This window comes from Urocampus carinirostris, chromosome 3 (genome assembly GCF_059441175.1).
Source record: "Urocampus carinirostris isolate Australia breed hairy pipefish chromosome 3, RoL_Ucar_1.0, whole genome shotgun sequence".
Taxonomy (NCBI): Eukaryota; Metazoa; Chordata; class Actinopteri; order Syngnathiformes; family Syngnathidae; genus Urocampus; species Urocampus carinirostris.
The window spans coordinates 1,538,263-1,553,666 of NC_142351.1; the positions used below are offsets into that span (position 1 = coordinate 1,538,263).

The window sequence follows — 15,404 nt, forward strand, 5'->3', positions numbered from 1 at the left end:
TAGCTTCACGTGAATTGCGTCGTCCCGAAACAAAGTTTGTAGACAGCTTCTTCAGTCTTTTGAGAGGTGCCCCTAGGGCTGCACGACTTTGGGAAAAAAATTACAGCAGAACCTCGGTTTTCGAACGCCTCTCTGTTCGAACAAATCGGAGTAAGACCAGAAATTGAAAAATTCTCGCTTCGATGTTTGATCAAAAAAATCGGAGGGCGTACGCTAGGGTGCCATGCTGAGCGGCGTACGGGTGTAGATGGCTCTTTCCCTGACCGACTGTTATAACGTGCGGACGGGCTTCCTGTTGCTTTTAATATAGGTGTAGGAAGTCTTTTAGCTCCTAATTATGCCTCCCAAGAAAGTCAGTGCAAGCGGCAGAGTTGCTACAGGTGAAAAAAGAAAAGTAATGGTAAAACGATTGCATTTAAGAAAGAAATAATAGCAAAACATGAAGGAGGCGTGCGAGTGTCTGATCTTGCCTGGGCCTTCTGCTGACCACCACAAAGGTAAGAAATCCTATCCCTAATTCTTTTCTTTATCCTTTTTTAAATTTTGACACGTTCATGTTAGCGTCATCTTCCGTACGGAAGATTACGATAGCGCGAACGTACGATGAGCCTGGTTTAGCTTCATGTTTCCGTTAAACATTCAAGGTAACCATTCGGGGTGTTGGAACGGATTAAAACATTTTACCTTATTTTTAATGGAAAAAAAGATCACGGTGATCGAACAGGGTTCTGGAACGGATGATGGTCGAGAACCGAGGTCCCACTGTAGTTGCCATTTCTCAGACCGGAATTGCAATTTGGGGGCAATTTTCGATTTGAAAAGAAAAGTGCATTTTCAGGGAAAAACAAACATTGTGACGTGTAAATATGACTCGAGATGACGTACTTAGAGATAGAGAGTTACAAAATAAAAAACTATAGATGTAAAAATCAAAACAGACCTGCAGTTGGATAGTCTTTCTTGTCACGATACAAAAGACTACGAAATCGGAGGGTGATTGCTTTCAGCGTAATAAACGATGAAGAGACCGGCAAGCTGCACGCCGCAGTCGGGTCCCCGCGACTTCTGCGACGTCTCTGTGATGAAAGACGAGAGTCACGGATGTAGAGGTTTTCCGCGAGTGGAAGCGCCGAGTCGTCCGTCCACGGGTAACTGATCTGGCGTTTGCGACGAGCCGCGTTCGGCATTAAGAGTTGCTAGAAGAGCAATTAGCTTTCCCTTCCGCCACCGCCTCAGTTCATTCCGGGACGGAATTAAAATACAGGGTGCACCCTCTGGTGATCGGCTTTTCGATGTAATGAATTTATTTTCAATGTAACGTGCCGCTAAAGCTAAAATGCGGCAATTGTTTTGGTGGCTATCTGTGTATGCGCCGCTAGGCTGACCGGCAGCTTGCACCGGCCTCTTAAACTCGTGCGCGCACGACTTGCAAACTTTGCCTCGCCTTTATTGGTCGGTGCCATTAAAACCCGCTTCCGATTGGCCGGCGCTGTTAAACCACGGAATGTGACCATTTTTGTCGGCCAAATACTTTGTCGAAAAAAACGCAGTGGTCTGGGATACGCTATCGCACTAAAACACATCGCGATATCGATTCGTCGTGCAGCTCTTCTTACCGCTGTCACTCGGTATAAACCCAAATAAACCGACTTGGGTGACTGCGCCCTTAGGGTGTGAAAATACACGACGTCAAAATACTGAAACCTGGTTTTGAAGGAAAAGTTGCGCCGCCATGATGACCACGTAACAGAATACGAATGTCGTCCGCTTTAGTTGCTACGCGTCGACCTCGATTTCTCGACATTTCGGTCACGGGGAAAGAAAAGAGACGATGATCGTCGATCAAAAAAGATTTGCCAATATGAAAAATATTCATTGTTAGGAAAATGTGTCGTCTTCAAAACAGCCCTAGCGCACGTGACCGATTTAGGAATAAGGTACGTATTTTGAAAGAATGAGCGAGACAGAGTAAAGTACGGTGGAGGTCGACGGCCATATACGAGATGTCGAATGTTGTGGAAAGGATATATTAACGGAGGTTAAGGAAAGTTGAACCTGATATGAATTCGTAAGGAAACAGTCTTAGAGCTGACAATAGCTTATTGCGTGGCGGAAGTCTTGACCCGGGGGCGGGCAACCATCACGAGTTGTTTAAGGCAATGCCATAAGGAGCCCTCCCTTTTTGCCATATCTCCTCTCTGCGTATTTTTTGGGGCCACGCCCAACGACATTCTCTCCGAAATAAGGACGTTTCTGAAAGTAAAACCACCAACCTGCTCTGTTCAACACAATTTGGAGTATCTTGTAAACAGTTCCTGGACACTCTGGTTCCTGCCACGCAGTAGGAAGATGGTCTTCACCGATGTCTGAAAAACACAAGTCAAATGGCATTTATTTGTGACGAAACTCACATCAACCGGATCTGAAAGCTACAAGAGGACAAGGGAAGACTCAAAAAAGGTCAGGATGCAGAAAATGAAGAAACCTTGGGAAGGGAGCGCACATGAAATATACAGGAAGTCATGGAAACAGGGTTCATACATGGTTTTCATGGCCAAATTCGAGCACTTTTCAAGTACTTCCAAAGCTATTTTTTTATTTTTCTCCAGTACCTCCAAAGGGGAAAAAAAATTCAGCGGCAATCAGAAGAAAGTTTTTATTGTTGTCGTCTTTGATGATTAAAACAAAGTCGCTATCTTGCTCCTAGCACATGCTTTGTGCTATTTTGGGATGTTCCTATCCACGACCTACGATCTTTGTGAAAGGGCTGCTATAAACTGACATCGATTCTGCCATTGTGCTTCGGCAATGCCCGAAGGCTCTGAAGGCGATGCATAATAATAGATTTCAAAACGAAAGAAAAAAAAGGAAGCTAAAGAAAAGCAGAAAAATGAGCCAAATTTGGACTCATTTTTAGGATACGAGTGCATTCAATCTTTCAATCGACTGCTGATCTTTTGCTTTTTGATCTTTTCACTTATTTGACTCTGAATTTTTTGGGTGCTTTTCATTTGTGTTTAAATCGGTCAAGAAGGAATTGCAAATCATCTATTTTAGCACTGAAGAGTTAATATTTGGAATTGATGTGTTCATGTTTTATATTTTCACGGATTTTGTCTTCAGCGTGTAAAAAGATTATATTGTTTTACAATTTGTTTTGGTAAATCTGTGACTATTTTGACTTAATGTGTCCTTTGGGGATCCCCTGCAAACATATATGACTAACTGTTTAATAATTTGGTGGATAATGTTATATTTTTCTTGCCGAAAAAAAAACTTCTGAGGGTCTGTTAGGGAGCCGGCTCTTCTCAGTAAATTGAGCCAAAAGAGCCAGTTTACTAAATAGAGTTGTCCTCTTGAGCCGCTTCTTCATTTATTGCATGATCTATAGAGTCAGACTGCCAATTTCGTGGCAATGGCGACAATTTCAAGCACTTCACCCAAAACTCATACTTTTTGCTGACCCCAAAAACACAACATTAAATTTCAAGGCTTTCAAGCACTCGTACAAACCATTCATACGGTTACATAGCAATTGCCGATATGGTTTTTACTAACACGCACAAAGAAAAGGCAAACGGGGGCCGAGTCCCCGAAAACGTGCACACTTTATTTGACGGCGCTGTTGCCAGTGGTGGAGTGTGAGACTTAAAAATAATCTCAAAAATGTAGTTCACTTGTTTGAGGGAGGGAATTTCAGATTGCGGACTGCTCTATTAGCTCTTATCATAACATTAGTTTGTGTGCGTTTGCGATTGAGGGAGAGCGTAAAAATCCTGCTAAAGCGATGAGCTGTTACCATAACAGTTGTTGGTCAATCCGGCTCTGAAACGGGAGTGCCCGGACGTTTCGATTCCAAAGCTCAGTTGAAATGGCGACGCACTTTTGCTTTGAAGTCATGTTGGCATTTAGCATTTGTTTAGCGTCAAGAAATCGGGGAACTATTGAAGTTTCGATTCGACTTCATACGAGTTGCAGCTAAACCATTTTATTTCCCGCACTTTTGCTTTTTAGTTTGAGTGTCAAATTTCAGGCAGCTATAGAGGGCTCCGAGCTCTGTGCTAAAAATAGTAACACAGCTTCCTGCCGCCATTTCGGAAGTCAATCGATCAAAGCGGCGATAGCGAGAGGAGCAAATATTGACTCGGTTTGTCTATTGATTTACTCAACGAGCTTCGTTTGTGTACGGATTTTGTCCATCGACACTATGGAAAACGACGTGGAGAGTTTAGACAAGCGAGCACGCGAGCGGTACGTTGCGAAGTTGCATTTGATTGGACAATTGGATCCCTACAAAATGAAAAACAAGGACTGGAAGTCTGATCCCGATGTGTTGCCGTGTGTGACTTACATCGAACTTTTCTTATTTTCCACCCAAGTCCCTTTTGTGAACTGAAGGATTTTCAAAATGACAAAAGTATGGAAGCCTACGACAGATTCGTGTCTGGTCAGGTTCGGGATGCGTCTGTGCACACGAGCGAAGGTGACGAAAACAAGACTGTGAAAGGGAAAGTTCTACGTTCTCAGGGTTTGTCTCAGCCAAGTTTACAACCACGGATCATTGTTGACAAGTCATCGTCGATTCTGTGTGAAGAATATTTTTTCAGAAATGTTACTCCAGAAGCAACACCTACTGTATTTAACCGAGCCATACTTGAATGGTGTCGACAGATGTACGTAGGCTACACGTGTCCCATAACCTTTTGAAAATGGATTTCTACATCATAAATAAGTCAATTTACCGGTCAGAAAGTGGTCAGAACAAACACGAACACGGTCAAGCTTCGGCAAATCGGACCGGTTGATAGCTGCCAGCCACATTGGTCTTCGCCGTTGACTTTTCCCCTGAGCTTCAATCCCTTGATCGTAAACACGCTTCGGAAGTCTAAAGAAGCCCTTCCCAGCCTTTTCCCCTCGGCTACAACAGCCAACAATAACGCACGTATTCGGCATTACGATGTAGAATCTAACTGGTTCGCTGAACAATGACAATGAGGTGAAAAGCTTTGTTGACTTCCAAAATGCCCACCAGCAAATGCATTGTGGGTAATCTTAGGACCTCAAACCCCTCTATTGAAGTTTTCGTGTAACATACGAGTCACTCAAGAGCTTTCATTTGATTTCCTGCACTTTTAGTATTTGCTGGAGGTGAAAAACGAGTTATTTCCTGTAATAATAATAATAATAATGCATTTTATTTAAAAGCGCCTTTCAGGCCACCCAAGGACACTGTACAAACAATGAAAAAATACAATTTAAAAAGTTGTAAACGAAATAATAAATAAAAACAAGACATAAAATCATAAAAACAAAGGAAATAGAGAAGCTATGTGTTGTAGGCAGTCCTGAACAGGTGTGTTTTTAGACGGGACTTAAAAGTGGAGAGAGATGTGCAGTTTTGGAGGTCCGGAGGTAGATTATTCCAAAGCTTGGGAGCAGCGCAACTGAAGGCTCTGGCTCCCATGGTGCTCAGATGGGCAGGGGGCACTGATAGTCGGAGGGAGGACGAGGATCTGAGGGAGCGAGTGGGGACGTGCACCTGGAGAAGGTCGGACAGGTAGGGAGGAGCCAGGTTGTGAATGGCCATATATGTATATAGGATGAGTTTGTAGCTGATGCGATGCTGAACAGGAAGCCAGTGTAGCTGTTGGAGAACGGGGGTGATGTGCTGCTGGGAAGATGTTTTTGTGATGATGCGAGCAGAGGCGTTTTGAACCAGCTGAATTTTATGGAGGGACTTTTGAGGAAGGCCGAAGAGGAGAGCATTGCAGTAGTCAAGGCGGGATGTGACAAGACTGTGGACGAGAATAGCAGTGGTGCGGGGGGTGAGGGAAGGGCGGAGTCTGGTAATATTGCGGAGGTGGAAATAAGCAGTGCGGGTGATGGTGTTGATATGTGAGTGGAAGGTAAGCATGCTATCCAGGATGACTGTAAAAGGTTGAAAACAAGTTGTATTTGAATTTCAAACCACTATTCGTTCTTTCTTTTGAATCACTAATATTGAATTTTGGAAAGCATTGTTATTGTAGCAGAAGCAAAAAAAAATGTCCAACCTTCCCCGAGCTGCTTGGAAAAAGAGTCCTGTCGTCGCGGTCCTTCCTCACTGGAGCGCATTCTCTCCGAATTTCAACGAAAAATATCTCCAACTCGGGGTTAAAAAGGACCACAAAGTGATACTTGAGTCGAGTTGACGTCGTTTAAAGTCGACTAGAGGAATTTCTCGACATTTTCTTTTTCGGCAGCCATGACACCTTCTCCCTCCAAACCCCGCCGCAATGGATTGTGGGTATAAGTGGCACGGATCACATGCTGCGTTCACGAAAATGGGTGTTTCGGGCGATCCTACCAGATTCGACCTAAAAGCGTCTCAAAAATGTAGGAAGTCAGGGGTTTTTGACTCCCAATTGGGGAAATATGATAAGAAGGACACTCAAAGTGGGAGGTCCTATTTGAAAAGTTGGGGTACATAGCCTATCTCCTGGTCGGAGGTTGGAAAACTCAGTTGTCGTCTTTTCGGGAATGCAGCAACAAAAACACATAGAAGACAAGAAAGGTCGGCGACAAAATAACTCGATTCGTCCGGTGAACGACTATGTTAAGGCAAAATATGTAAAAAAGGAAATTATAAAAAGGTGAAAAGAAAAAAAACAGTAACCTGTGTATTCATCACTTTCGTTCTGTTGAAATTCTTGCTGAAATATTTTTGTCTCGTTTGTGTTTAAGTGTCCTGCAATGACGAGTCCAACAGTGCCACCTGCTGGTGTCACAGAGTTGAAATTTGATTTCATTGATTTTTTTTTGTTGAATTCTCACAAAATCCGTGTTTTTGTTGCATTGCTGTTAAAATGTTGGTACCGCCTTCATTTGTTAAGCAGGGTTGGGGAGGGTTACTTGAACTGGATTACTTTCAATGACTTTTGGATGACTCCAATAGCAAATATGCTCATAAAAGACAAAAGAAAGTCAATAGGAATCAAATGACTCTTTTTTGTGTAGGCTCGGGGAGTAACGGAACACACAGAAGGGCAAAAAGCTGTTTGGATTGATTTTCATTTTGTTTCTGTGGCATTTGATGTTGGTTTTGCCGGAGATCAAAGCAGGGGGAGAAATCTTACCACGTCTTGTCAGTCATCATTTGATTCCTATTGAGTTTCTTTTGTCTTTTCTGAGCATATTTGGTATCGGAGTCATCCAAAAGTCGTTGAAAGTAATCCAGTTCAAGTAATTCTACCCAACCCTGCTTAACAGATGAAGGTGGTACCAACAATTTTAACAGTAATGCAACAAAAACACGGATTTTGTGAGAATTCAAAAGAATGAAAATGAAATCAAATTTCAACTCTGTTGCACCAGCAGGTGGCACTGTTGGACTCGTCTTTGCAGGACACTTAAACACAAACTAGACAAAAAATTTTCAGCAGGAATTTCAACAGAACAAAACTTATGAATACACCCGTTACTGCTTTTTTTCTTTTTAACTTTTTTTATAATATCCTTTTTGACATATATTGCCTTAACATAGTCGTTTACCGGACGAATCGAGTTATTTTGTCGCCGACCGATCTCGTCTTCTATGTGTTTTCTGTTGCTGCGTTCCCGAAAAGACGACAACTGACTTTTCCAACCTCCAAACCAGGAGAAATGCTATGTAACACGACTTTTCAACCAGGACCTCACACCTTGAGTGTCTTTCTGATTATATTTCCCCGGTTGAGGGTTAAAAAGCCCTGACTTCCTAAATTATTAAGATGCTTTTTAGTTGTATCTGGTAGGATTTCCCGAAACACCCATTTTGATGAACGCATCATGCGATCTGTGCCAATTGTACCCACAATCCATTGCGGCGGGGTTTAGAAGGAGAAGGTGTCATGGCCGCCGAACAATAGAATCTCAAGAAAGTCCTCTACTCGACTTCAAACGACGTCAACTCGACAGAAGTTTCGCTTTGTGGTCCTTTTTAATCCCGAGTTGGAGTTTTTTTCGTTGAAAGACGGATAAAATGCGCTCCAGTGAGGAAGGACCGCGACGAGAGGACGCTTTTTCCAAGCAGCTCGGGGAAGGTTGGACATTTTTTTGCTTCTGCTACAATAACAATTTTTTCCAAAATTTTGCAAAAGAATTGAAATTCAATACAACTTTTTTCAGCCTTTTACAGTAAACGACTCGTTTTTCACCTCCAGCAAATACTAAAAGTGTAGGAAATAAAATGAAGTTTAGCAGCAACTGGTATGAAGTTGCATCCAAACTTTATATATGTATATATAATTTGTAACCGCGGTGTAGCCGTCTAACCTAAGACCCCCATTCGGGCTGGACTGCATGATGAGGCTTTTAATACAGTTGCTGCAAATGAAATGAGTCCCACACAACACGTGGTTTCCTACCTCTGCTGGCTTTCAACACTAAAAGGGGAATTAGCATTTTAGCACAACATGCAACGTCCGGCAAAACTAACACAAAAGGCGACAGAAACAAACCAAGAATAAATCCAAACAGCCTGAAAACATCAATCACATTACTGTGCATGTAGAGAGATATGTCAGCCGTGGTTTTAATCTTTACGATTAACTTTTTTTGGAGCACCGAAAGATTGTGGCTCACCGTTAGCGGCGCACTGTAGACTGCCAACAACCCCCGCCTTCCAATCACAGAATCAGAAGCCCAAACTTTACCCCATAGCAGCAGGTGGCGCTGTTATAGCAGCCATTTCACACATAAAGATCGTAGGTCGTGGATGGAAACGTCCCAAAATATCACAAAGCATGCGCTAGAAGCAAGAAAGCGACTTTATTTTAATCATCAAAGACGACACCAAAAAAACTTTCCTCTGATTGCCGCTGGATATTTTTTTCCCTTTGGAGGTACTAGAGAGAAAATAAATAAGGCTTTGGGAGTGCTTGAAAAGTGCTCGAATTTGGCCATGAAAAAAAGTATGAACCCTGTTTCCATGACTTCTTGTACATTTCATGTGCGGTCCCTTCCCAAGGTTTCTTCATTTTCCGCGTGCCGACCTTTTTTGAGTGTTTCCTTGCCCTCTTGTAGCTTTCAGATCAGGTTGATGTGAGTTTCGTCACAAATAAATGCGGTTTGTCTTCTGTTTTGCAGAAATCGGTGAAGACCATCTTCACCCTGCGTGTCAGGAACCAGAGTGTCCAGGAACTGTTTACAAGATACTCCAAATTGTGTTGAACAGAGCAGGTTGGTGGTTTTACTTTCCGCAACGTCCTTATTTCGGAGGGACCGTCGTTGGGCGTGGCCCCCAAAAATACGCAGAGAGGAGATATGGTAAAAAGGGAAGGCTCCTTATGGCATTGCTCTAAACAACTCGTGATGGTTGCCCGCCCCCGGGTCAAGACTTCCGCCAGATGTCTACACACAATAAGCTATTCTTTTCTATTTTAAAAAAACTAAAGATAGATATCGCATCAGGGGCGTGCCTGTGCAATGGATTCCAAGTGATTTGACGGGGAGGAAGCAATATTTAAAAATGGGACAGTTGTCCTCTGAATACTTGGACATCGGTTGTGGAGTACCACAGGGTTCTATCCTGGGTCCAAAGTTATTTCATTTAAATCTTATCGATATTTTTCATGTTTCAAAAGTATAAAGATGAATAATATTTGCCGAGGGCACTAACATTTTCTATTCCAATGATAATTCTATTGATTTGATAACTTGCAATGATCATGAAGTCATTAGCCTAAAAGTATGGATGGATAAAAATAAGTGATTCTTAAGTTTAAATAAAACCAAAGTCATATTCTTTGTTAATCGCAAGGCAAATCAAGATTTAGAAGGCAAAATTGATGGTGCTCAAATGGAAATCAGAGTTTTTAGGGATAATAGACAAGAAAGGTTTAGGGGTGATAATGGACAAGAAATGAAGCTGGAAAACACATCAGACACATCCAAACGAAAGTTTTTAAAGGATTTCAATTCTGAATAAAGCCATATTCGTTTTAAACTATAATGCATTGTATTTACAATATTGTTCTGTCATACTTAACATCTTGTGCAGAAGTCTGGGGCAATCATGACAAAAGTTCACTCTGCAGTGATTTTTTTTCCATTATCTACAATCGCTTTCATTTGTCTCTCCATTGTTTTATGTCAGGGGATTGTGTTTTCAGGCATGACACTGTCATCATTTTCCTTGCTAGCAGAAGCATAACCTTTACTATGTATTTCTGTTGACCAGACAATAATTCCCGTGCCGATCTACAGAACAAAAACCTTAACCTTAGTTTCAAACCCCAACTCCAGCTCCGACCGTATTTTGGAGCCCTGAAATCGGTTAAAACCTTGCAGCACAAACCCTAGCTTGTAACCCTATTCCTAACCGTGTTTCATTTGTAACCCGAGCTCTCAACCCTACGTTCTGTTTAGAACCTTAATATGGAACTCAAACCCTATCTCTTAACCCTAAGGTTACACCTTACCATCTGTAGACTACCGGGAGTGCCTCTCCTTTAAAATTGACCTTGAATCATTCAGCATAACATATCCAACATGTGTTATCTTAGTTATTTACAGATAAGTTAAGGAAGCTAAGCTCAAAAGTGAACGTTACTATGACTAGAGCCCTTTGGACACCATCTAACAATGATGTATGATTGACAAAAAACAAAAACTAGCATGAAAAGGCCACTCAACTGCCAGTACACAAACACGGAGGATGGGCTGGGCACCCGTATGATGCGGCGGGGGTAAACCAGCGAAAGCTGTCGGGGCCTGCTGTTGTCACCCTGACCCGAGTGACACGGCCGCTTTCTGCTGTCCCGTTTCATCCGGAGGGACGATAGCGTGACCGACTTAGGTGCCGATGTGCCTAACTTGTTTGGGTTATTGGGTTGGCCATGGTCCAAAACATTTTTTGTTATTTATTTTCCTTTTTTTTTCTTTGTTATTGTATGTGTTTGTCTTGCTGTCGATCATCCCTCTTGAGGGATATGACCAAGCTAGAGAGATAGACGGTAATTCTTCTGGCAATATTCCTACTACGTAGGCCGTTGGGTCCAACCGCAACTCCCAACCAATACTTCATTTGATTTCTGTCTCCAGAAATGTCATATTAAAGGGCAAATCCAGAAAATTTGCGTAAAGTCTCCGACCCCCCCCACAGTTACGCCAACATAGATTGACGGTATTTTTCTATTTTGAAGAGATAGAGGGTGAATAGAAGAATGGCATTTTGACTTTCTATTCAAACTCCCTCCATGTCGGGCTGTTGGTTATTTTGTGTCCCTCTTTCCATCTTTTTTCCCGTTCGTCGTCTTTTATCACCGCACTAGTTCCTCGTTCCCGTTTTTCCTTAACCGCCATGTCATCGTGACTGAGATCCATTCTCAGGGCTTGATACAGTTTTGATAGAACCCCCTTTATTGATTGTCCTTTTGAATAAGATTCACATCGACTTTATTGTCATTCTAGTACTCGTGTATACAGAAGGAAATGTCGATACATTCTACCCGCACGGTTTCCTCGAATGTACAGATTAGAATAAAATGTTGTATTCAGTTGGAGTACTGAAGTACTAATAATATACTACATAATTATGGCTATGTATAGTGTTATAAAGTATTGCAAAGAGTGCAAGAGGAGCAGCGAACCAGATGTGCAAAATGGGCAGTCAGGTAAACAAATCACTATACAATAACAATAACGCTAGAGTACGATAGTGAAGAGGAGAACAGATGTGCAAAGGAGTGGCTAGGTATAAGAGACCTGGCAGCAGTGTAGACTTACTATGTGTGTGATTGACTTTTAAAGGGCTAATGGCCAGGGGGACAAGAGTATTGTGGAACCTGGTGGTCCTGCACTGCACACTGCAGGACCTCTTCCCAGAGGCTAGCAGAGTGAACAGTCCACGATGGGGGTGAGATGGGTCCCTAATGATGTTCTTGGCTCGGGATAGGCAGCGCTTCTGGCCAATGTCCTGAATGGAGGGGAGAGAAGTCCCCATGATTTTCTCTGCCGTCTTCGTCACACTCCTCACACTACCCCGGTCGGAGGCTCTGCGGCCTCCACACCACACAGAGATACAGCTGGTCAGGATACTCTCTATGGTGCCCCTGTAGAATGTGATGAGGGTGGGTGAGGGCAGGTGGGCTCTCTTCATCCTCCGCAGGAAGTACAGGCGCTGCTGTGCCCTCTTCACCAGTCAATTATTAATAATTCCTCCACTTGAGTCGGCTTCTTACATTTTTTCCCCCATTCGTCATGTTTCTAGAGGTAGTGCCTTAGTTGCAAATATTTGTAAAAGTTATTTCTGGACAGGTCAAATTCTTGTTGGAGTTGTTCTAACGATTTCATTTTGTGCTCGTAATTATTTTTAGTATCCTGCTGATAATGTTTGCACCCCGTCTTCCCGGAATAAACCCTGTTTGATCCATTTTCATTAATCCCGCTATGATTTTCTGTATTCTTTTTGCCAGTATGCTTGTGAGAATTTTGAGATGTTAAGAAAGTAAAGTAAGTGGTCTCTAGCTTTCACACGATATTGGGTCTTTTCCTTCTTTCTGCAAGACTGTTACGATGGCTTCCGATTTGGGGGGATCTCCTTTTGTTGGCGCATAGATAAATACTTTATGCAGTACCGCTGTTAATTCTTCCTTAAAGCTTTTGGAGAACACCCCCGGGAATCCATCCCTTCCTGGGCTATGGATTCTTCTGGTCTCGTCGTTGGCTCCTCCGTGTTAGCATGTAGCTCCTCCACGCCTTCCAGCCTCCGCTCCAGCGACAAAGTGCGCTCCAGAAGTTCTTCTTTTTCGAGTCTTGCCACGGCAATCTTGTTCCCGCCGGCTGCTTCGGTATGTTCTGGCCTTCTTTTAGGGATTTCGCGGAGTGGCGTCCCTCGTCGACCGATGACATTCCTTCTGCTCCCTCCGTCGTTTTCTCCTTAGCGCCCGTTTCCTCAACAAGTCTCCCCTCCTTGACCGTGTTTTGTTGAAGTGTTTTTCTTTGATATGAGACACAAATTGTAGCCTTTTTGTCTTTCTCCTAGTATGTATTACATTTGTCTTAAGTGATTTTTGTCCGTGCGACTTTCCTTGCTGCCGTCTACCTCATAGCGCCGCCGAAAGTCCCTCCGGCCCCTTTTTATCCTCTAAAAACGAGCATTTCATTCCCAGAGGCCTAATACTTACTGATCAGCCACGCCTAAGCCTTTAGAATTTTTCTTTACATTTTGGCACTCGGTGACAATGCTTCTGAAGGAGTTGAGGGCAATACAAATAAACGTGACTTGTGTCTTGCAGACGTCAGCCAGGAATATCTTGCTACTGCGCGGCAGGAACCAGAGTTGCCTGCCGTTAAAATTGAGGAGGATCTGAAGCCTTATCACGTTAAGCAAGAGACAGAAGATGGGAAGCCTGTTGAGGAGGAGGACGATGTTCCAGTCTTGCGAGTGAGTGGAGTTGGTTCAACCGCCGAACATCAAGGTCAACCTGAAGATCAAGGTCAACCTGAAGATAACGGTCGGCAGGAGCTTGGAAGCATCAGCTCCCGTCATCACGTGGAAACGGATGAGGACGACACGTCCCGCTCTGTAAACGCTGAATGTGGTAACACATGTTCCCAGTGCGGGAAAACGTTTCGAAGCAAGTATTATATGAAGTTGCATATGAAATTCCATGATGGTGAGAAGCTTTTTTCTTGCTCAGTTTGTGGAAAAGGATTCACTACAAGTGGAAACTTAAAAACACACACATTAACCCACACTGGCGAGAAGCCTTTTTCTTGCTCAGTTTGCGGTCAAAGATTCACTTCAAGTCAGAACTTAAAAACACACACATTAACCCACACTGGGGAGAAGCCTTTTTTTTGCTCACTTTGCGGTCAAAGATTCACTTCAAGTCCAAACTTAAAAAGACACACGTTAACCCACACTGGTGAGAAGCCTTTTTCTTGCTCAGTTTGTGGAACAGGATTCACTACAAGTGGAAACTTAAAAACACACACATTAACGCACACTGGGGAGAAGCCTTTTTCTTGCTCAGTTTGCGGTAAAAGATTCCCCAAAAGTGTGAGCTTAAAAAATCACATAACAACCCACACTGGTGAGAAGCCTTTTTCCTGCTCCGTTTGCGGTAAAAGATTCACCGAAAGTGGGTGCTTAAAAAATCACACCAGAACCCATACTGGTGAGAAGCCTTTTGTTTGTTCAGTTTGCGGTCAAAAATTCACCCAAAATGGACACTTGAAAACACACACATTAACCCACACTGGGGAGAAGCCTTTTTCTTGCTCAGTTTGCTGTCAAAGATTCACTTCAAGTCAGAACTTCAAAAGACACACATTAACCCACACTGGGGAGAAGCCTTTTTCTTGCTCAGTTTGCGGTCAAAGATTCACTTCAAGTCAGAACTTAAAAAGACACAAATTAACCCATACTGGCGAGAAGCCTTTGACCTGTTGACATTGTGGTGAAAAACAAAATATCTATATTGTCAAGTCAAGTCATTTTTATTTGTATAGCCCTTAATCGCAAAGTGTCTCAAAGGACTTCCCAGGTTATTACACAGACATTTTTTCAGACTATTATTGGACACTACAAATGACACACAAGAACCCACACTGGCGAGAAGATTTTTGCCTGCTCGGTTTGTGGTCAAAAATTCACTAAGAGTTGTAAAACATTCAATTGGTTAAGTATCATACAGGTCATCTATAGGAAGATAACGGCCACAAAACCATTTGCCCTCACCTTTTTTCCTTTTTGCCACCACATCATAAAAGCCACATGCATTTATTCACAGGAAGTGAGCAGACTCTCCAGTTGTATCATAAAGATTTGTGACCCCAAAGTCTTCATATGGATTCAAAAGATTCATTATTTGCATCTGTGTCATGTTTCTTGATAGATGATCTATTTTATCTCTTGTCCCCATAAAATTTTGCCTTTTATTAATAAATATAATTATCATAACAACAAGATGGCCGACCTGGGTCCCCAGGCTTGGGGCCTGTTCTCACCAGAGCCCCAAAGCTTGGAGAGCTTGTGGTTCTCTCCGTCCTTGTCGTTTAGATGAGAACCATCCCTGTGAAGTCCACCGCCAAAAGAGATAGGAAGCTTTATTTCTTCATCTTCCTGGTTGGCCATGTGCTGCTTCTCACACACTCCTCTCCTGAGGGACTTTTTTGTTCTCAAAAATACACAAGAATGCTCATGCCACAACCTCTTTGGTGTTTTGGGCAAATATCCCATGTTGGCACGCTATGAAAACAGTCCCTGATTATTGAAATGAGTCCATTATCTTCAATCCGGGTTCATTGATCGGTACTTTTAACCTGTTGCAGCATTTCTTCCACCTTCCTCCTTGCTCACACTGAGTGCTTGTGTCAACAATGTGCTTTATACTTTTGTTTGATTCTATTTTATTTGTCCTGTGAATAAAACGTAGTTC

The 15,404-nt window shown here is 42.7% G+C and overlaps 2 protein-coding genes across 6 annotated transcripts in view; one reads left to right on the plus strand and one right to left on the minus strand.

Moving 5' to 3' along the window:
• Positions 1-6,257, minus strand: part of LOC148368255 (uncharacterized) — a 31,810-nt gene extending 25,553 nt beyond the window's left edge. For all 5 annotated transcript variants that reach the window (XM_088330159.1, XM_088330156.1, XM_088330155.1 and 2 more), the window contains exons 1-2: positions 6,054-6,257; positions 2,274-2,366 (exon numbers count right to left, since the gene is read on the minus strand). In XM_088330159.1, coding sequence (XP_088186285.1) covers positions 2,274-2,366; positions 6,054-6,114 — 154 coding nt within the window. In that variant the 5' untranslated portion in view covers positions 6,115-6,257. The remainder of the gene's footprint in view (positions 1-2,273; positions 2,367-6,053) is intronic.
• A 1,605-nt stretch (positions 6,258-7,862) lies between these two features.
• On the plus strand, positions 7,863-15,404 carry LOC148368256 (uncharacterized). The gene is made up of 3 exons (XM_088330241.1): positions 7,863-8,060; positions 9,106-9,198; positions 13,257-15,404. The coding sequence occupies exons 1-3, from the start codon at positions 8,000-8,002 to the stop codon at positions 14,414-14,416; spliced, it is 1,314 nt and encodes a 437-aa protein (XP_088186367.1). The 5' UTR covers positions 7,863-7,999; the 3' UTR covers positions 14,417-15,404.